Consider the following 22505-nt stretch of genomic DNA (forward strand, 5'->3'; position numbering starts at 1 on the left):
GTCTTCTTTCCGAGACAAATGAGGGAGAAACCAGGAGTGAAGAGTCCTTAAGCCAGGTAGAGGAAGGTCCAAGACGCCTATTCTCTAGACAACATCCTGCAAAATTGCTTTCCACAGACGACAGAAATGTCTCGTCATGCAATAAACCCTTATCCGTAACGATATTGCAAGTTTCATCAGAAACAGAGACCAGAGATCAACTCGGCAAAAGTAATTACTTGAACCTGAACACTACGAAGTGCTTACAGAGTTATATGTTGATTATGTTACAGGAACCGCCAACTTCTCGCCTTTTCCGCTCAAAAAATCTGCCGTTTAACAAGGATGCTGCCAAGACCATTTTCAAGCAAATAACCATTTCCCCTACGATCAAAGTTAATGGTTAAACAACTTCCCCAAAAACACAAATTTTCCAGTGAATAAGTAAAATATTGCGCTCAACATCCTTGGTAAATTTTTCTATTAGTTAATGAGATAACTTCCCAATTGGTAATTGATTCAGGTTTTTTTGTAACTGAAACGTTTTCTGTCAATTTCAATTGTCTTAATGTCAGGAACAAATCATGTGAAAAATTTTTTTACTTGCTTCCACCAAACTGTTAAAGGACAATTATGTCGGAAAAATTATCACAATAAGCCTTTCAATTCATGCAAGCTTTTCGATTTTTCGCTTTTGATAAAAAAAAATATATACAATGTTTCTTTTGGACATAAAATGTCAATCAACAATTGATTGGACATTTTTACTTACTTTATCACATTAATCACACAAAAATTTACAACAACTGTTGCATGAGATTTATGCAATTTGGGATTTTTATTTCAAGACATTTGGGAATTATGTTATTTGAGATGTAATCGTTCATGACTTTGTGCCTCTAAAAGTCTCTTTAGTTAGTTAGGTGGTGCTTTGTTGAGTCCTGTTCGCTTTTCTCTGATTTTTTTTGATGCAGTGAATTGATCACTCGACTTCGTGCCTCCAAAAACCTCAGTTGTGTTAGGAGGGGCTTAGTTGAGGACTGCTTGTGATGTAATGAAGTATTTTTATGCAGTGACTTCAGCACTTGATTTTGTGCCTCCGAAAACCTTAGTTGTGTTAGGAGGGGCTTAGTTGAGTATATACTTGAGTTGTTCTTGACTTTGTGCCTCCAAAAACCTTAGTTTTGTTAGGAGAGGTTTAGTTGAGGACTGCTTGTGATGTAATGAAGTATTTTTATGCAGTGACTTCAGCACTTGATTTTGTGCCTCCGAAAACCTTAGTTGTGTTAGGAGGGGCTTAGTTGAGTATATACTTGAGTTGTTCTTGACCTGGTGCCTCCATATACCTTAGTTGTGTTAGGAGGGACTTAGTTGCGGACTACTTGTGATGTAATAAATTATTTTATGCAGTGAATTCGTCAGTTGACTTAATGCCTCCGAAAACCTTTGTTGTATTAGGAGGGGTTTAGTTGAGTTTATAGTTGAGTTGTTTTTGACTTTGTGCCTCCATAAACATTAGTTGCGTTAGGAGGGTCTTATTTATCGACAACTTAACATATGCAAAAAAATTCTCACTAATTTGTATTTTTTGATAAAAGAGAAAGCCATGGCTTCAAAAAATAATCATAAAAAATAAGAACAAGAAGTTCCAGAATAGAGAAAGCTTTCTCGCAAAAAAAAGAAAAAAAAAACAAAAAATTTTTGGAACCGATGGTGCCTGCCTCCTCGTTGGCAGTCCTGGATAACCCTTTAAAGACCAAGGGTAAACTGAGAGGCATCAACTTTTTTTTTATTTTCCATGCTATTGAAACTTCGGCTAAATTTTCAAAGCTGTTATAAAAACTACTCCTGGTTATCTCTATCACTTTTCTGCTGCTTTTAAGTAGGGAACAGCGCTTCTCAAATGAAAAAATAAACTTCCGGTTTTATGGTCTGTTTTGGGGTACTTTTACCTTTATTTGGGTCTAGGGGTATTTTTTGAGATTGGCCTTAATTTCTCTTTAATTTTTAAACTTTCAATCAACTTGTTTGTTGAAAACACCATAAACTCTATTTTTTTTGTGTTTTCTCAATGAAGTAACAACCTAGTTGATGGTCTTTGTTATTTTTGGTGACTTAGTAAGAGTTTTCTGACGGAAAAGCAGACACTCGTCAATTTTTGGCGTTATCCTAACTCACTAAAAAATGAAAACAACATTGTCGTTTTTTGGCAACATGAAATCGACCGAAAAGGCGTCATTTTCTGATGTTACATTTGGCTTCATAAATTTCCCTGCTCATGTCACTTTTTGGCAGGACAAATTTTCCTCCTCATGTCCATTTTTGGAACCGCTTTTGCCAAAAAATGACCGGGCTAGACGTCGCTTCAGCTCCATTTTTAGACATCGGCTCAAAAGTATTCCCGGTGTCCGAGAGATTTGAAACTTCATTTTTTGGCAATTATCAACAATTCTAAGATATCTTCAAGGAAAAAAAACTGGAAAAACGGTCTAGAAAAATTTGCGTTTGGCAAATAACACTTTTTGGTCGATTTATGGCTAGCAAAAAAAGTGTAAAAAAAGGTGTATTTGAACGTTATTTTTATGACGTGGCAAAGCGCTGCTTAACTAGCTTCCGAATATGTGTCAATTGTTGGGTTAAGATAAGTATTTAAAACTTTAGGGTGATTTAGGTCTAGCGTAATTTTAGGGCTAGGCTCGAAGTTTTTTAAGTAAGTTTCTCATTCAAAAAAGTTCCAAATTTTGAAAACTCAACTGTTCTGGATTCTGGAGGTTTCTTGAGCTAAATCAACCAACTGGAATATGAAAAAGTCTTTGCGGTTAATTTTCCGAACCACAAATGAAAAATCTGCAATGAAGTGTAGTTACTCTGACAACCCGACTTTCAACGAAGTGATTCAGCTTCAAATAAGTTAGTAAATAAAAAAATCTATAGACCCTATTTTGGGCGAAGATCACAATGGTGATGTTATTCTTTTGATTACTTTGGGGCTATTTTCTACAATTTTACGTTTTAGCCCTAGCGATGTCATTTTTTGGCAAGGAAAAAGAAACTTAGGGTTACAATTTAGTCGAATGATGTTTAAAAGACTGAGTTTTCTTGAAAATTGCACAACTTCCAAGACAATTAATTTGTCCGAGCTATACAACCAGGACTTAATTGTTATCATGCGATTGCTAGAACTTGAGAATTTCATTTTCGAGCAAGAAGTTTTTCGGGTCTGGGTTCAATTCGGCTTCTTTTTGTTTTGCTCAATACCCAATGACCACTAGACAGTTATCAAAAAAATTACGCTGGTCAACTCTCCAAAAGTTGTATACTTTGCTATAATCAAGAAAAAAATGAACAAAACTTTTTAGGGTCATTTTACGATCTTCAATTTTGTAATGAAAAATACTTCTGGTTACCTCTATCACTTTTCTTCTAATTTTGAGAAGGGAAAAGTGTTCAACTTTCAGTCTATTTGTTCGTTGATACTGCATCAAACTCTATCTTTTGTATTTATTCAATTCATTAACCATTTTGTTGTTGTCTTTTAGGGTTTTTGGAAATTACTGAGAGTTTTGAGACAACTTTCAGTTAAATTCCAAAACAAATGATTGTTGAAAAATTGAGGGATTTTGTTTCTACTTGCAGGGTTGGGCGTCAAATAATCATTTTGTTGTTTATGTTTAAAATTCTCAGTCCCTTAATATCTTGAAAGAAGTTTCAACAACAGGAATATGTTTTCTTTCAGTTTCATGTGGAGTGTTTTTTTTTTGATGAAATTGGGGCTAATGGTCTTTTTTTGGGGCAGGGCGACTTAGGTCTAGAGTAACTTTAGGGCTAAGCTCGAAATTTTTTTATGTAAGTTTCTCATCCAAAAAAAAATCTAATTTTTAAAAACTCAACAGTTCTGCTGTTTTCTTGAGCTAAATCAACCAACTGGACTACAAAAAAGTCTTTGGGATAACTTTCCAAACCTAAATGAAAAATCTGAAATGAAGTGTAGTTACTCTGACAACCCGACTTTCATCGGAGTGATTCAGCTTCAAAAGAGTTGACAGATAAGTTAGATAAAAAAATAATCTATAGGCCCTATTTTGGGCGAAGATCACAATGGTGATGCTATTTTTTTGATTAGTAAAAACTTCGGGGCTATTTTCTACAATTTTACGTCTTAGCCCTAGAGATGTCACTTTTTAGCAAGGAAAAAGAAACTTAGGGTTACAATTTAGTCTAATATTGTTTACAAGACTGAGTTTTCTTGAAAACTGCACAGCTTCCACGACTATTAATTTGTCCGAGCTTTCCAACCAGCACTTAATTGTTATCATGCTAGATTGCTAGCACTTGAGAATTTCAATTTCGAGCCAGGGTGAAGTTTTTTGGGACTGGGTTCAATTCGGCTTCTTTTTGTTTTGCTCAATACCCAATGACCACTAGACAGTTATGAAAAAAAATTACGCTGGTCAACTCTCCAAAAGTTGTATACTATGCTATAATCAAGTAAAAAATGAACAAAACTTTTTAGGGTCATTTTACGATCTTCAATTTTGTAATGAAAAATACTTCTGGTTACCTCTATCACTTTTCTTCTAATTTTGAGAAGGGAAAAGTCTTCAACTTTCAGTCTATTTGTTCGTTGATACTGCATCAAACTCTATTTTTGTAATTATTCAATTCAGTAACAAATTTGTTGTTGTCTTTCAGTATTTTTGGGACTTACTGAGAGTTTTGAGACAATTTTCAGCAAAATTTCAAGACAAATGATTGTTGAGAAATTGAGGGATTTTGTTTCTACTTTTAGGGTTGGGCGTCAAATAATCATTTTGTTGTTTATGTTTAAAATTCTCAGTCCCTTAATATCTTGAAAGAAGTTTCAACAACAGGAATGTGTTGTCTTTCAGTTTCATGTGGAGTGTTTTTTTTGATGAAATTGGGGCTAATGGTCTTTTTTTGGGGCAGGGCGACTTAGGTCTAGAGTAACTTTAGGGCTAAGCTCGAAACTTTTTTATGTAAGTTTCTCATCCAAAAAAAATCCAATTTTTAAAAACTCAACAGTTCTGGTGTTTTCTTGAGCTAAATCAACCAACTGGACTACAAAAAAGTCTTTGGGATAACTTTCCAAACCTAAATGAAAAATCTGAAATGAAGTGTAGTTACTCTGACAACCCGACTTTCATCGAAGTGATTCAGCTTCAAAAGAGTTGACAGATAAGTTAGATAAAAAAATAATCTATAGGCCCTATTTTGGGCGAAGATCACAATGGTGATGCTATTTTTTTGATTAGTAAAAACTTCGGGGCTATTTTCTACAATTTTACGTCTTAGCCCTAGAGATGTCACTTTTTGGCAAGGAAAAAGAAACTTAGGGTTACAATTTAGTCTAATATTGTTTACAAGACTGAGTTTTCTTGAAAACTGCACAGCTTCCATGACTATTAATTTGTCCGAGCTTTCCAACCAGCACTTAATTGTTATCATGCTAGATTGCTAGCACTTGAGAATTTCAATTTCGAGCCAGGGTGAAGTTTTTTGGGACTGGGTTCAATTCGACTTCTTTTTGTTTTGCTCAATACCCAATGACCATTTGACAGTTATGAAAAAAAATTACGCTGGTCAACTCTCCAAAAGTTGTATACTATGCTATAATCAAGAAAAAACATGAACAAAACTTTTTAGGGTCAATTTACGATCTTCAGTTTTAAAATGAAAAATACTTCTGGTTATCTCTATCACTTTTCTTCTAATTTTGAGAAGGGAAAAAAGTTTAACTTTCAGTCAATTTGTTCGATGACAGTGCTTTAAACTCTATTTTTTGTAATTATTCAATTCAGTAACAATTTTGTTGTTGTCTTTTAGTGTTTTTGGAAATTACTGAGAGTTTTGAGACAACTTTCAGTTAAATTCCAAAACAAATGATTGTTGAGAAATTGAGGGATTTTGTTTCTACTTGCAGGGTTGGGCGTCAAATAATCATTTTGTTGTTTATGTTTAAAATTCTCAGTCCCTTAATATCTTGAAAGAAGTTTCAACAACAGGAATATGTTTTCTTTCAGTTTCACGTGGAGTGTTTGTTTTGATGAAATTGGGGCTAATGGTCTTTTTTTGGGGCAGGGCGACTTAGGTCTAGAGTAACTTTAGGGCTAAGCTCGAAATTTTTTTATGTAAGTTTCTCATCCAAAAAAAAACCCAATTTTTAAAAACTCAACAGTTCTGGTGTTTTCTTGAGCTAAATCAACCAACTGGACTACAAAAAAGTCTTTGGGATAACTTTCCAAACCTAAATGAAAAATCTGAAATGAAGTGTAGTTACTCTGACAACCCGACTTTCATCGAAGTGATTCAGCTTCAAAAGAGTTGACAGATAAGTTAGATAAAAAAATAATCTATAGGCCCTATTTTGGGCGAAGATCACAATGGTGATGCTATTTTTTTGATTAGTAAAAACTTCGGGGCTATTTTCTACAATTTTACGTCTTAGCCCTAGAGATGTCACTTTTTGGCAAGGAAAAAGAAACTTAGGGTTACAATTTAGTCTAATATTGTTTACAAGACTGAGTTTTCTTGAAAACTGCACAGCTTCCACGACTATTAATTTGTCCGAGCTTTCCAACCAGCACTTAATTGTTATCATGCTAGATTGCTAGCACTTGAGAATTTCAATTTCGAGCCAGGGTGAAGTTTTTTGGGACTGGGTTCAATTCGGCTTCTTTTTGTTTTGCTCAATACCCAATGACCACTAGACAGTTATGAAAAAAAATTACGCTGGTCACCTCTCCAAAAGTTGTATACTATGCTATAATCAAGAAAAAAATGAACAAAACTTTTTAGGGTCATTTTACGATCTTCAATTTTGTAATGAAAAATACTTCTGGTTACCTCTATCACTTTTCTTCTAATTTTGAGAGGGGAAAAGTGTTCAACTTTCAGTTTATTTGTTCGTTGATACTGCATCAAACTCTATCTTTTGTATTTATTCAATTCATTAACAATTTTGTTGTTGTCTTTTAGGGTTTTTGGAAATTACTGAGAGTTTTGAGACAACTTTCAGTTAAATTCCAAAACAAATGATTGTTGAGAAATTGAGGGATTTTGTTTCTACTTGCAGGGTTGGGCGTCAAATAATCATTTTGTTGTTTATGTTTAAAACTCTCAGTCCCTTAATATCTTGAAAGAAGTTTCAACAACAGGAATATGTTTTCTTTCAGTTTCACGTGGAGTGTTTTTTTGATGAAATTGGGGCTAATGGTCTTTTTTTGGGGCAGGGCGACTTAGGTCTAGAGTAACTTTAGGGCTAAGCTCGAAACTTTTTTATGTAAGTTTCTCATCCAAAAAAAAATCCAATTTTTAAAAACTCAACAGTTCTGCTGTTTTCTTGAGCTAAATCAACCAACTGGACTACAAAAAAGTCTTTGGGATAACTTTCCAAACCTAAATGAAAAATCTGAAATGAAGTGTAGCTACTCTGACAACCCGACTTTCATCGAAGTGATTCAGCTTCAAAAGAGTTGACGGATAAGTTAGATAAAAAAATAATCTATAGGCCCTATTTTGAGCGAAGACCACAATGGTGATGCTATTTTTTTGATTAGTAAAAACTTCGGGGCTATTTTCTAGGGAATTTTTTTTTCGAGTTTAGGGCTTTTTTCAACCTTGATTTTCGCCCCAACTATCCGACAATTAAGGTTAAAATTTTGTAGGTGAACTCCTCATTGGGGGTATAAAACAACCTTTTGGAGTAAAAAGAAAATTGCGAAAATTTTTTGGGTCATTTCACATCTTCAATTTCGGAGTGAAAACTGATACTTTCGAACATGCCGTTCATTGGGATAAAACTTCACTAACGGGTTAGTTTTAGGGTTAGTTTAAAGGCTGGGGTAAAATTACCTTTATTCGGGGCTAGGGTTCTTCCTCGGGATTGGGCTTGCTTCCCCTTTATTGTGTAACTTTCAGTCAGTTTGTTTGTTGATAATGATATAAACTCTATTTTTTGTAATTTTTCAAATGAGTAACAGATTTGTGTTGTCTTTAAGTGTTTTGAGACTTACTGAGAGTTTTGAGACAATTTTCAGCAAAATTTCATGACAAATGATTGTTGAGAAATTGAGGGATTTTGTTTCTACTTTTAGGGTTCCGCGTCAAATAATCATTTTGTTGCTTATGTTCAAAAATCCCAGTCCTTTAACGTCTTGAAAGAAGTTTCAACAACAGGATTATGTTTTCTTTCAGTTTCATGTGGACTGCTTAATTTTTGATGAAATTGGGGCTAATGGTCTTTTTCTAAGGCAGGGCGACTTAGGTCTAGGGTAACTTTAGGGCTAGGCTCGAAACTTTTTTTAGTAAGTTTCTCATCCAAAAAATTCCAATTTTTGAAAACTCATCAGTTCTGGTGGTTTCTTGAGCTAAATCAGTCAACTGGACTACAAAAAATCTTTGGGTTAACTTTCCAAACCTAAAAGAAAAATCTGCAATGAAGTGTAGTTCATCTGACAACCCGACTTTGATCGATGTGATTCAGCTTCAAAAAAATTGACAAATAAGTGATTAAATAAAAATATCCTATAGGCCCTATTTTGGGCGAAGATCACGATGGTGATCTTATTTTTTCGATTACTTAAAAATTGTGTTGCTATTTTCTTTAATTTTACATTTTAGTCCAGAGATGTCTTTTTTTGGCTAGGAAAAAGAATTTAGGGTTAAAATTTAATCTAATATGATTTATCAGACTGAGTTTTTTTGAAAATCGCACAAGTTCCACGTCTATTAATTTGTCTGAGTTTCCAACCAGCACTTGTTTGCTATAATGCGATTGCTAGTACTTGAGAATTTCATTTTTGAGCCAGGGCGAAGTTTTTTGGGATTGGCTTCTTTTCGGCTTCTTTTTGTTCTTCTCATTGCCCAAATGACCACTTGACAATTATCAATGAAATTACGCTTGTCAACTCTCCATAAGTTGTATACGGTGCTCTAATCAAGAAAAAATGAGTAAGAATTTTTAGGGCCATTTTACGATCTTCAACTTTACAAGGAAAACTGGAAAACTAAAAGGGTCAGTTTTGAGGCTGGGATACTTTTACCTTTATTGGGGTCTATGGGTATTTTTTGCGATTGGGATTGCTTTCTCTTTATTGTTTAACATTCAGTCAATTTGATTGTTGATATTGCAATAAACTCTATTTTTGTAATTATTCAATTCAGTAACAAATTTGTTGTTGTCTTTCAGTATTTTTGGGACTTACTGAGAGTTTTGAGACAATTTTCAGCAAAATTTCAAGACAAATGATTGTTGAGAAATTGAGGGATTTTGTTTCTACTTTTAGGGTTGGGCGTCAAATAATCATTTTGTTGTTTATGTTTAAAAATCTCAGTCCCTTAACGTCTTGAAAGAAATTTCAACAACAGGATTATGTTTTCTTTCAGTTTTATGTCGACTTGTTTTTTCGACAAATTTGGGGCTAAGGGTCTTTTTTTTGGGGTTGGGCTTGTTTTCCCTTTATTTTTTTTTAAATTTTCATTGCACTTGTTTGTTGAAAACGGCATAAACTCTTTATTTTTTTGTGTTTACTCAATGAAGTAACAACCTAGTTGATGGTCTTTGTTGTTTTCGGTGACTTAGTAAGGGTTTTCAGACGGAAAAGCAGACACTCGTCAATGTTTGGCGTTAGCCTCAACTCACAAAAAAAATGAAAACAACACTGGGTTCATTTCGGCTTATTTTTGCTTTTCTCAGTATCCAAATGACCACTAGACATTTATCGAAAAAATTAAGCTGGTCAACTCTCCAAAATGTATACTATGGTATAATCAAGAAAAAAATGAACAAAACTTTTTATGGTCATTTTACGAGCTTCAATTTTGTAATGAAAACTGATACAATCCAACATGCGTTCAATGAGAGGAAACTTCACTGACGCTTTAATGTGGATATCAAACCACTTCCACTGATTCTTATGTATATATGATACATTTTAAAAAGTATCAGATGAAATTTAGCTTGTACACATACGTTGCTTGGTCAAGAAGTTTGAAATTCGAAAAAAACATCGATATTTGCCAAGGTAAGAGCTTGCGTTCGACATAAAAACGTGTAAATATGAAAGCTTTTTATATACCACACGTTGAGAGCTTTTCAACGAGGCCTTGTTCATCATAGTGCAATATTCACAAGTTGAGTAAATCGAAATTGAAAAGAATTTTTTTTTCGAGTTTAGGGCTTTTTTCAACCTTGATTTTCGCCCCAACTATCCGACAATTAAGGTTAAAATTTTGTAGGTGAACTCCTCATTGGGGGTATAAAACAACCTTTTGGAGTAAAAAGAAAATTGCGAAAATTTTTTGGGTCATTTCACATCTTCAATTTCGGAGTGAAAACTGATACTTTCGAACATGCCGTTCATTGGGATAAAACTTCACTAACGGGTTAGTTTTAGGGTTAGTTTAAAGGCTGGGGTAAAATTACCTTTATTCGGGGCTAGGGTTCTTCCTCGGGATTGGGCTTGCTTCCCCTTTATTGTGTAACTTTCAGTCAGTTTGTTTGTTGATAATGATATAAACTCTATTTTTTGTAATTTTTCAAATGAGTAACAGATTTGTGTTGTCTTTAAGTGTTTTGAGACTTACTGAGAGTTTTGAGACAATTTTCAGCAAAATTTCATGACAAATGATTGTTGAGAAATTGAGGGATTTTGTTTCTACTTTTAGGGTTCCGCGTCAAATAATCATTTTGTTGCTTATGTTCAAAAATCCCAGTCCTTTAACGTCTTGAAAGAAGTTTCAACAACAGGATTATGTTTTCTTTCAGTTTCATGTCGACTTCTTGTTTTTTCGATAAATTTGGGGCTAAGGGTCTTTTTTTTGGGGTTGGGCTCATTTTCCCTTTATTTTTTTAATTTTCATTGCACTTGTTTGTTGAAAACGCCATAAACTCTTTATTTTTTTGTGTTTACTCAATGAAGTAACAACCTAGTTGATGGCCTTTGTTGTTTTCGGTGACTTAGTAAGGGTTTTCAGACGGAAAAGCAGACACTCGTCAATGTTTGGCGTTAGCCTCAACTCACAAAAAAAAATGAAAACAACACTGGGTTCATTTCGGCTTTTTTGGTTTTCTCATTACCCAAATGACCACTAGACATTTATCGAAAAAATAAAGCTGGTCAACTCTCCAAAATGTATACTATGGTATAATCAAGAAAAAAATGAACAAAACTTTTTACGGTCATTTTACGATCTTCAATTTTGTAATGAAAACTGATACAATCCAACATGCGTTCAATGAGAGGAAACTTCACTGAACGCTTTAATGTGGACATCAAACCACTTCAACTGCTTCTCATGTATATATGATGCATTTTAAAAAGTATCAGATGAAATTTTGCTTGTACACATACGTTGCTTGGTTAAGAAGTTTGAAATTCGAAAAAAAATATCGATATTTTTCAATCTAAGAGCTTGCGTTCGAGATAAAAATGTGTAAATATGAAAGCTTTTCATATACCACACGTTGAGAGCTTTTCAACGAAGCCTTGTTCATCATAGTGCAATATTCAAAAGTTGAGTAAATTGAAATTGAATTGAAATTTTTTTTCGAGGTTAGGGCTTTTTTTAACCTTGATTTTTGCCCCAACTATCCGACAATTAAAGTTAAAATTTTGTAGGTGAACTCCTCATTGGGGATATAAAACAACCTTTTGGAGCAAAAAAAAATTAAGAAAAAATTTTTGGGTCATTTTACGATCTCCAATTTTGTAATGAAAACTGATACAATCCAACATGCGTTCAATGAGACGAAACTTCACTGAACGCTTTAAAGTGGACATCAAACCACTTCAACTGATTCTCATGTATAAATGATGCATTTTAAAAAAGTATCAGATGAAATTTTTGCTTGAACACATACGTTGCTTGGTTAAGAAGTTTGAAATTCGAAAAAATTATCGATATTTGCCCAGGTAAGATCTTGTGTTCGCCATAAAAATGTGTAAACATGAAAGCTTTTCATATACCACACGTTGAGAGCTTTCCACCGAACCCTTGTTCATCATAGTGCAATATTCAAAAGTTGAGTAAATCGAAATTGAATTGAAATTTTTTTTTCGAGGTTAGGGCTTTTTTTAACTTTGATTTTCGCCCCAACTATCGGACAATAAAGGTTAAAATTTTGTAGGTGAACTCCTTATTGGGGATAAAAAGCAAACTTTTGGATTAAAAAAAAAGTTCAGAAAAATTTTTGGGTCATTTCACATCTTCAATTTCGTAGTGAAAACTGATACTCTCGAACATGCCGTTCATTGGGAAAAAACTTCACTAACGGATTTAATTTGGACATCAAACCTATGGAAATGATCTCCATATGTCTCTAATCCACTTTAAAAAGTGATAAAGATTTACCATGAAACCGTTGTTATAAAAAAAGCTGTTATAAAAAATTGCTCCTGGTTATCTCTATCTAGTGGCTAGTGTTGAGTAGGGGACAGTGTTTCTCTAATGAAATAAGAGAAAGGTTTTAGGGTTAGTTTAAAGGCTGGGGTAAAATTACTTTTATTCGGGGCTAGGGTTCATCCTCGGGATTGGGCTTGCTTCCCCTTTATTGTTTAACTTTCAGTCAGTTTGTTTGTTGATAATGGTTATAAACTCTATTTTTTGTAAATTTTCGAATGAGTAACAGATTTGTGTTGTCTTTAAGTGTTTTGGGACTTACTGAAGGTTTTGAGACAATTTTCAGCTAAATTCCAAAACAAATGATTGCTGAGTTTTTTTCTAATTTTAGGGTTGGACGTCAAATAATCATTTTGTTGTTTATCTTTAAAACTTTTAGTCGATTAACGTCGCAAAAGAAGTTTCAACCATAGGCATATGTTTTATTTCAATTTCGTGTCAATTTTTGTTTTTTTTTTTCTACGAGTTTCAGGCTAATTGTTTTTTTTGGGGTTGGGCTTGTTTTCCTTTATTTTATAATTTTCAGTCAACTTTTGTTGAAAACGCCATAAGCTCTGCTTTTTTGTGTTTACTTAATGGAGTAACAACCTCGTTGATGGTGTTTGAGGACTTAGTAAGGGTTTTCAGACGAAAAAGCAGACACTAGTCAATTTTCGGCGTCAGCCCCAACTCACATGTCACTTTTTCGGCAGGATAAATTTTCCTGTTCATTTCACTTTTCGGAACCTTTGTTGCCAAAAAGTGACCGGGCTAGACGTCGGCTCAGCGCATTTTTTATATATCGGCTCAAAAGTGATCCCGCTGTCCGAGAGACTTGTAAATTCGTTTTTTGGCAATAGTAATCACTTCAAAGAAAAAAACGAAAAAACGGTCTAGAAAAAAATGGGGTTCAGCAAATAACACTTTTTGGTCAAGTTATTGCTAGCAAAAAAACTGTTAAAAAAGGTGTATTTGAGCATTATTTTTCAAATTTGGAAAGCCCTGTTTAACTAGTTTCCGAATATGTACCAATGGTTCAGTTAGGATAATTATTTGAAATTTTAAGGCGACTTAGGTCTAGCGTAATTTTAGGGCTAGGCTCGAACTTTTTTAAGTAAGTTTCTCATCCAAAAAAGTTCCATTTATTGAAAAATCAAGAGTTCTGTTGGTCTCTCGAGCTAATACAACCAACTGGACTATGAAAAAACTTTTAGGGCTAACTTTCCAAACCTAAATGAAAAATCTGCAACAAAGTTTAGTTACACTGACACCCCGACTTTGATCGAAGTGATTCAGCTTCAAAAGAGTCGACAAATAAGTTACTAAAAAAAACAACCTATAGCCCTATTTTGTGCGAAGATCACGATAGTGATGTTATTTTTTGATTAAAAAAACTTTTGGGGCTATTTTCTACAATTTTACATTTTAGACCTAGAGATGTTATTTTTGACTAGGAAAAAAAACTTAGGGTTTAAAGTTAATCTAATATGATTTATAAGACTGAGTTTTTTTCGAAAATTGCATAAATTCCACGTCTATAAGTTGTGTGCGGTGAAACAATAAATTGCTCGAAATTAGATTACCTCAATTACAGATCAAAATGTCCTGTTATCAAAAGGTTATCAAACAGCCTCTGCTCAAGTTCATTGTAATTTTACTCAATGTCATCATCTACAACATTAAACAGGAGGAGACCGACCTATAAAATTTGGTAGATCTGGACGCAACTCTCAGTGAAGAGTGTCTAAAATCATTTATTACTTTTAAAAAAAGCGGAGTGTAGTTTGATGTAAGAATGAATATGTATACTACAAGGCTACTTTTTCAAAACTAATTAGTAAGTATTAGCACTACTTTTGGTGACAAAATTACAGCATAAGATTGAATTGGCCATTTATTAGCAAACTCTTGACATTTGATTACTAAGAAGTTAACACAGTTGATTCATTTTCAATTCATCATATGAACCGAAGAAAGATATTTGTTTCATGCAACAGTACAATCATTTCAACTCAGCATATTTCGCGAAACTTTCGAAATGCATTCTTGCAAAGTTCATGTAATTTATACGCAAAGTAACTGTGGTTATCTTTAATTCATTACATTCCAAAAATCTACATGCAAAATTTGTGTTTTCTTGCATTTCGAAGATCCCTTTTGCCACTTTCTCGTTTGTTTTTGCTTTCTATGAGTGTCAGTGGCCCAATTGTGTAGGGAAGTCAACTGGAAAACTTGAATATCCGAGGACTGAGGTTCAATTCTCGTTAGATGCCTTTTAATTTTCAAATTTCAATGTTTTTAGTATTCTCTCTTTTTTCACCATTCTAAAAATCTTCTTGGCGTTTTTCGCACGTGTCTGCGAAGTGAAGCTTTATCTTTATGTTAAAAAAATTATCCGAATAATATCAAACATAGCTGAATGTTATACAATTGTGACATGTGGAACTTTGATTCGCATGTCAGAAAGCTAACATTTCAAAAACGATTATTATTCAATTAAGTCTACTTTTTCATAAATGTAGATTTGCATCGACTTCCAATTTCGATTTTTTGATAACGTCTAATTTAATTGTGGTTTTTGCCAAAGTTCAATTTTCTGGACTTGTAACAAAACCGAAATGTAATTGTTCTCAGAAAAAGCGTATTTAGGAAGAAGAACGCATGATACTTATGATTTGAAGCGAAGCGTCAACACAGAGGCGAAGCGGAGCTTCGCACCACTTGCGATACGACACTAACATAAAAAACATCAAAAGCCGAGAAAATGAACATTTTTGAAAAAAAAAACTAGGACATATAAACTTTCATATGTCTAGATAGAAGTGCCAGACACTTGAATTTTAAAACAGCAGCCACGGAACAAAATTCACGAAATGAAACAAGCCAACTGTCTTTGAGCAGACACAAGTTGAGCAGAAAAAAATATGTTATAAAAAAGTCTCACCTTAAACAACAATGGACAACACTTGCACTTGCAACTACAGTCAAAGTTGCTAAAAGCACAAGAAAAATCCAAGCCAACAATCTTTGAGCTCTAATCACTTGAAATAACAAAACTTGAGCGAAAAAAAAACGAAAAACCAACAATTCATTTTTCCCGGAATTCATTTTTCAATTTCCTTGATACTGAAAAAAAAACGCGGACCGGCCACGACTCGAACCACAGATCTTCGGGTTGAAAGGCAACTGATTTACCTCCAAGCCCAGAGGTAATCAACCTGCAAGGTGTTAAGAGAACACAAGAGAAAGGAAAAAAAGTCAGCTGCATAGTCAGCAAGTGATTCAACTGATTTTGTTAAACTAGTTGTTAACTAGAAAACAAAAGTCTATATTCCAGTTTGATAATGCTTCCTGATCGCAAGCGTAATGAACCACGAGCTTTAAATTTTGTGGATTTTTATGCCAATTTCGTTTCCAAGTATCCGTGGTCGTATTTTGATGAATTTTACTAACAATTTTAAGGCCAACTACGCTCTCAAACTGAACTTTGTTTCATATGACTTGTGCAACTAAGTTCATTTGGCTTTTTAAAGATAACTCTCAATTTTTGTGCTCAATTTCAGTATCCATTGACAGCTCAAATTCTTTAAGGCTTTTCAGTATCCCTTGACAGGTTTTATTTTTATGCGATTCTTAAAGAGCATTCAATGCTGCCGGGTATTTACTTGTCAAGCTTCTGTGAAGTAAATAAGTGGATGGGCTTCGCCTATGTAAGATTTTGCTAAATCTGGGTCAGTTATTGCGAACAGCAAGATGAAAGCTAGTAGCTATTTACCTATATCTTTTTAAGCTGCATGTATGTCTCATACAGCAATAGCTGGTGTGGACAAAAAAGCTTATACATTTGACAATATAACGGATACTGCATTTGAAAATATAGTAAATAGATCACATACAATACACTGTTTTATATAGTTGGTTCTAATAGCCTCAAGGTCATGTATTGGGTGCTATTATGTCAATTTTTTCGAGATTATTTTGGCACTGATGATTCAACGTACCTGTAGATTATACCAGAAGCTAAACGTCAAAGTGCTACATGTCTCCCCAATTGGATACACAGCAGGGTACCCTGTGAACTTGAGAATCATCTCACACAGGGACACACATCGAGTGCAGTTCTCTTCCACACATCCCTGCTGGTCTGTTGCTGGGAATGCAATTGAGCCTGTGTATGAGTCACCGAGTGATATCAAGTAGCTGCAGGCTGCATTCACTGTGTTCTCGTCGCCTTCATTAAGAACCTGGAAAAAATGCAGATCAACTTGCGATATATGAAAACAGAGGCGAAGCGGAGCTACGCACAACTCGTGTCACAAAACTACGCGGAATAAGATTTGAAAATGTTTTTTTTTATTAAAATGAAAAACAGCAACGTATTTACACTTCTTTCAATGTGTTTCATATTTTCTCAAGACCAATTAGGATCAATCTAATCTTTATTACAGATTGATGTCATCAATGCTTATTTCACTCAAAAACTGGCGGATGAAATTCTCTGCGAAGAGGAAAGATCGGATTTCTTGAAACTCCATTAAGCGCCCCTACAAACTTTATGGACCTTGAAAGAGACAAAATCGAGTTTTTTAGGATCCTTTTAATTTCATTATTAAACGAATATATCAAAATGTCGTCTCAAGCATGTGCGTTATCTCTACACTAAGCGGGTATAAGTATTACCGGGAAAAATCGGTAGCGGGAGACGCTATTAAAGTAAACTGATGAATTCTGAACGAAGTTTTTAAATGTACGATTTCCAATACCTTGTTACAATACCCTACGTAAATCCAAGTGTAGTATCACGCTCATATAGGCTCCGATAGCCTCAAAAGCATTGGCACTAAACATATTCTCGTAGGATTAAAATGGAGCAGCATACCTTACTGATGAGCTCTGCCATCGACTGCACGGTCGTGGGTAAAATTATGCCGAAGAAAGCACTTGGACATTTTGCAGACGCTGGCTGCGCTACAAGATGCCCGAGGCATCCGAACAAGTCACTGACAATACCATGCTCGATGTCAGTTTGGGACAACAAGTGGCCAAATAGAAGTTGAATGAGCTCTCCGTTTTCAGAAAGAGGGACCCCAAATTGGCACCAGGCATTGATCACGCTAAAAGAACTAAGAATTCGGACAAATCTCATTAAAACTAGTCAGTTGAACAATGATTCGTGTAAAAATTTCACTGTCTAGTTAAACTTTTCTGATTTTACACTCTTCTTTTTTCTTTTTTCACGAAAACTCTTCCACGACCTTTCAGAATATTTACAACGGACCAGTATGCGCACTTAAACGAAACATCAATTTCAAAACTCTTCGATCATGGAATGAAAAGATTTTGTAATAAAACGCTGTAATTTTTGGTAGATCTAGGTATTTCAGCACGAAAAAATTAACGCACAGATGCGAAGCTGTGCTTCGCAAACACTAGTGAGAACACGACAAAAAAACCTTATTTGGTTAAATAAGAAAAAGTAAACTTAAGCCTTGAATAAGTAAAACGTTGCTACGTATCGGATTCTACCCTGCGTCCTTGAGGCTTAGAGTCTCACGCCCTCTCGGTTACGGACGTTTTACGATCGGCAAACATTAGTCACGAATTAAGCAGCTACATATGCGAATAAATTGCCAATGCGCTGCAGCAAAAATGGCAGCAAAAATTAATAGACACAATTTTGCATGTAATAATTTGGAATATAGCAAACTGAAGGCATCCACGCTAATTTTGCATGTACTAAATTGGGGTCTAGGACAACAAGCCGACCTGACTTCAAGCCGACGTGACTTCAAGCCGAAGGGACTTAAAGCCAAAAGTTAAACTTTACAAGCATCTCAAAACGATTATTTTTTTCATCAGTAGTTTATTTTCAAAAATTTATGCATATTTAGTTCATAATAAGCATTCTTTTTAACATTGCACCACTTAAGAATGGTATTAAGAAGCCACTTAAGAATGGCTTGAAGTCCCGTCGGCTTGATGTCCGGTATCCAATATATTGGAAAATAAAGTCAAATTCTGTATAACTTACGCATTTGAAAAAAATTGCGAGATATATTGAGATGAAAATCTTCTGGAATCGAGTTATTATTATTGTATTGTTGTTTGAAACAAATAGCTTTTGTCGGTACACTTGATGAATTGAAAACGCGTCAATCGTGTTGACTTCTCACTAATCGAATGTCAAAGTACATGCAATCAAAAAGCCGTAAAGGTGCCACCAAATTTGGCACCAAAATTTATGAATAAGGTTGAAAAACAGAAAAGAAGTACTATTACACGACGCTAGCTAGTGTAAATATAATTATTAAGTCATCCCTACTTGAGCGCTGATGTTTTCTGCTCCGTCGTAGTCGATGTCACTTTCAGGAAAGTCATCACCAAGTTCATCACACTTGGCATAGCCACTTTACTGCAATACGACAACACGTAACTCCTCACACGCTTAGTCAGGTAACTAGTGCCATACTCTTCCGGTATATAAGTGAGTAACTGTAGCAGAATGCTCAGCCTCGCATGTGCTTCCATGGTCTGAACTGCTTGACCATTGCTGAACAAACTAATCAGTTGACCCACAGGGTCACGTGAAGGACCCCAAATTGTTTCAGTGAGTTGATTCTGATCACCAACAGTTCGTATAATCAGAGCTGCTAGACATACTAGAACCCTAGTGTACACAAATTTAGGTAGACTCTCCGTACAACTTCCAGGAGCCATTTTGGTCACTAAGGCTATCATTTTATCACGCAACAAAACGATTTCTTCGGTACTAAGACTGTTCAAGTTCTTTTGTATTTTGAACTGCAGCGTATTTGCCCCAAAATACTGCAGCTCTGGGCTTAATACTGGCACCTGCTCTCCTGTTTGCTGACCTTTGGGATCCAGAAGATACCAGATTATTTGCCATGCTTCCGGACACTTTTGGACCCAGAGAAGCCACTGGTGAGCAAAGTCGCTATTGCTTTGTAACTCTTTTTGACCGGGGTCGTTTTCAGATTGTTTTAAAGGGTTGCTTTTGAACAGATTGCTCACAGCAACCTCAAGATTTGACAAGTTCACTTCAAACTTTTCAAGCTCACTAGGTGCGAAAATTCTGCGCGGCTGTGTACGAGCCATAAAAATAATCCTGAAATATCAGACTTTATCAAGCTCAGGCATCATTGTTATATTATAGGCCAGGGCGGATCTACAATTTTCTCGAGTGGGGGGGGGGCATCGATCTTTAAGAAAATTGGAAAGTTTTGTCGACCTTTTTAGGTTTGTAGAACTTTAATTAAAACCCCACCGGACACATATCACTGAAATACAACAACAGAGTTAACATACTGTCACATATTCCCCAGACTTTCTTATTGAGTTCGCATGGATCATCAATGATCGGCGAATGGATTACTGAATATTGGAATAGTTGTCCAGTAACGAATTATCCAGCTGTGAACAAAAAGAGAGTAATGAAAATAACTCAAGAAAGGAATAACAAGTGCTATACGGAGACTTTCTGGTGGCAAGAAAAATATTATCATGAGCAGTCACTCGATATAACTAAATACTTTTCTGGCCCAACATAAATTGTTGCAAACTTTCCGACGACTTTGGAGATAACTTTGTTAGGCAATCTGCCAATTCGTCTGTAGGAACCCATTTTAACTGGTGTAGAATTCCATCATTGATCAAAGAACGCAAATACGCTATATCCACTCTCAGTCTCTTGTCTTTCTGAACTTTCGTTGAGAAAACGTTTTGCACTAAAGAAAGATTATCCGTATATGTTCGAATATTGACATTTTCCCCCGTTAACTCAGAAATAATCTTTTGACAAAGAAATGCAGCATCAACTGCATTTACACAAGAAATTGTTTCTCCGCATAAAGTGCTCCTGACAACACGTCTCAGTTTCTGAGACTTCCAGCTCAAAAGAGCAGGTCTTTTGTCAGACGCCTGTAAAAAGACCAAATAACCGGACTGGGTGCCACCACAAGGCAAATTTCCAAGAGAAGAATCGGTAAAAACGTTCAGTTTCCACTCATCTGCACTTCCAAGATTCTCGAACATCAAATATGAATCAGATGCAGAATACCTCAATTTTCTCACAATTTTATTGACAGCTAAGAAATGTGAGCGCTGCCAATCTTTGGACGAACCAAGCAATTGACATACTTGAAAAGACACATCAGGACGAACCTGTGATGCGACCCATTGTAACTTCCCCAGAATAGCACGCATATCACGCCTAGCAAACTTGTTGACCACAAAATCATGTTTTGGCACAATAATCTCCCGCAATTCTTCTACATACGAGGATAAGTCCAGTTTAATTCCTCTTTCCGTTTGCGATAAGTCAAACCCAAGATAACGAAATGGAGCTGTCTCTGTCGATCTGATGTCGAAAACCACGTCAAGCGACTTCATCACAGAATATTCAAACTGTTCGGTGCCAGCCCACAAAAAATCGTCAACATGGGTAGTTAACAGTCCAACTATTTCACCCGCTTGATTTTTCTTGTAAAACAAACACGGATCAAACTCTGAAACACAGCATCCTGTGGCCAATACTTCGTCTTTAACTTTATCATACCAGTGTCGAGCCGCGTCAACAAGCCCGTAAACGCATTTTCGTAATTTCCAGAGTTTCCCCGATAATCCAACTTCCGGCGGTGGCATAACATATACATCACGGGTAAGAGGTTTTCCTTGTAAAAACGCCGTTCTTATATCCATCGAATTACATTTCCACGCCTTGGAGGCACAGAGTGATACTACTATCCTGAAAGTATCTTTGGAGCAAGTCGGAGAATCCTTTATGACGTTATGAAGATCTGGATCTTCAAAACCCCTAACTACGAGTCGTGCTTTCTTTCTATCTGGCTTCTGAGTGAGCACCCACTTGCAGGACAGATATTCTTGCCCTTCGTCGATAACTTCCTCAAATACTTCGTTTTTCTTCCAACTCTTCATTTCATCCATTTTCGCTTCAAAATAGACATATGCAGTCGCGTTCAGAGCACTGACTTCTACATCCTCCAGTTTTGACACGTCAACGCAATCCAAATTCCCTTTAATTTCTTTGGGAGATTCATAAACAATATTCCACCAGTCTTTATGAACACCTGTCGACTTTCCTCCTCTGCTTTTGACAATCGCTTCAATTTCTTCTCCTTCAAACCCAGATTGGCGTGAAACAAAACGAATCCGTCGACCAGCGGCAGGTTTCAAGCACTCTCGTGATAAATCCTCAGAAATAGTCTCAGCAACGTCGTTTGGAACACAATTAACTGCTGTATCGCCTGGTACATCAATACGGAGTCCTTTTTCGATACCAGGTTCAATTGTAGCTGTATTTTCGCCTTCATCATCAGTTTCATCAACAACAACCTGGCGATCAGCGTCTGTTGAACCACTTTCGCCAAAAACTTCCTTTTTCTCCTCGAATCCAGCTTCTGCTTCTGACATCTGTTGAAACTGATCTGCACATCGTTTCAATCGCGAAGTGTGTACTTTTACAACACGGCCACCATGTCGCACAAAAACAACACTACTTTCTTGACCGATAACTTTTGCAGGACCTCGCCATTTCAGTTCTCCGTCCCTTTTATAAAACACGCTATTCCCAGTAACAAATGGCCCTTTGTCAGTCACTACTTTGGCTTTGAGAGCCCGTCTGATGCGATTACTGCAATCAGCTTCGATAAATAATTTTCTAGACTTATGCAACGCATTCAAGTTTTGCGCTACAACTTCGCAAGTGGTCTCGCATTCCAAAGCTGGCAGTTTATTGGTAAGAACAGATGGGACATGCGGTCCAAAACCAAACGCGACTTGAAACGGTGAGAAGCCATCGTTGTTAGCCAAGCTATTTTTAGCAAAAACGGCATGCTGTAAAACAATATCTTTACTCAAAGAAACTGATTCATCGGCCAGTAATTTCTCCAGCATGTCTGTAAGAACTGCGTTGTGCCGCTCAACAACGCCGTTGGACCAGGGTGAAAAAGCTGCCGTAGTCTTCACGATAATATCATTATTTTGAGCAAATGATTGAAAATCAGCATTGTCAAACTCACCACCATTATCAGTTAAAACAGCTTTCGGATATCCGTAAACCAAGCACCAACAACGAAGAAAACCTTCAA

General features: G+C 35.7%; 2 protein-coding genes across 2 annotated transcripts in view; one reads left to right on the forward strand and one right to left on the reverse strand.

Annotated features, from left to right (window-relative positions):
* The window catches only part of LOC134851678 (importin-13-like), a 29699-nt gene extending 10199 nt beyond the window's left edge, over nucleotides 1-19500 (reverse strand). Inside the window, exons 1-3 of the mRNA XM_063867862.1 lie at nucleotides 18701-19500; nucleotides 17258-17492; nucleotides 16380-16622 (exon numbers count right to left, since the gene is read on the reverse strand). Coding sequence (XP_063723932.1) covers nucleotides 16380-16622; nucleotides 17258-17492; nucleotides 18701-19494 — 1272 coding nt within the window. The 5' untranslated portion in view covers nucleotides 19495-19500. The remainder of the gene's footprint in view (nucleotides 1-16379; nucleotides 16623-17257; nucleotides 17493-18700) is intronic.
* Nucleotides 1-22505, forward strand: part of LOC134852172 (ras-related protein ORAB-1-like) — a 245776-nt gene that overhangs the window by 37956 nt on the left and 185315 nt on the right. The window lies entirely within an intron of this gene.

This window comes from Symsagittifera roscoffensis, chromosome 7 (assembly GCF_963678635.1).
Source record: "Symsagittifera roscoffensis chromosome 7, txSymRosc1.1, whole genome shotgun sequence".
Classification (NCBI taxonomy): domain Eukaryota; kingdom Metazoa; phylum Xenacoelomorpha; order Acoela; family Convolutidae; genus Symsagittifera; species Symsagittifera roscoffensis.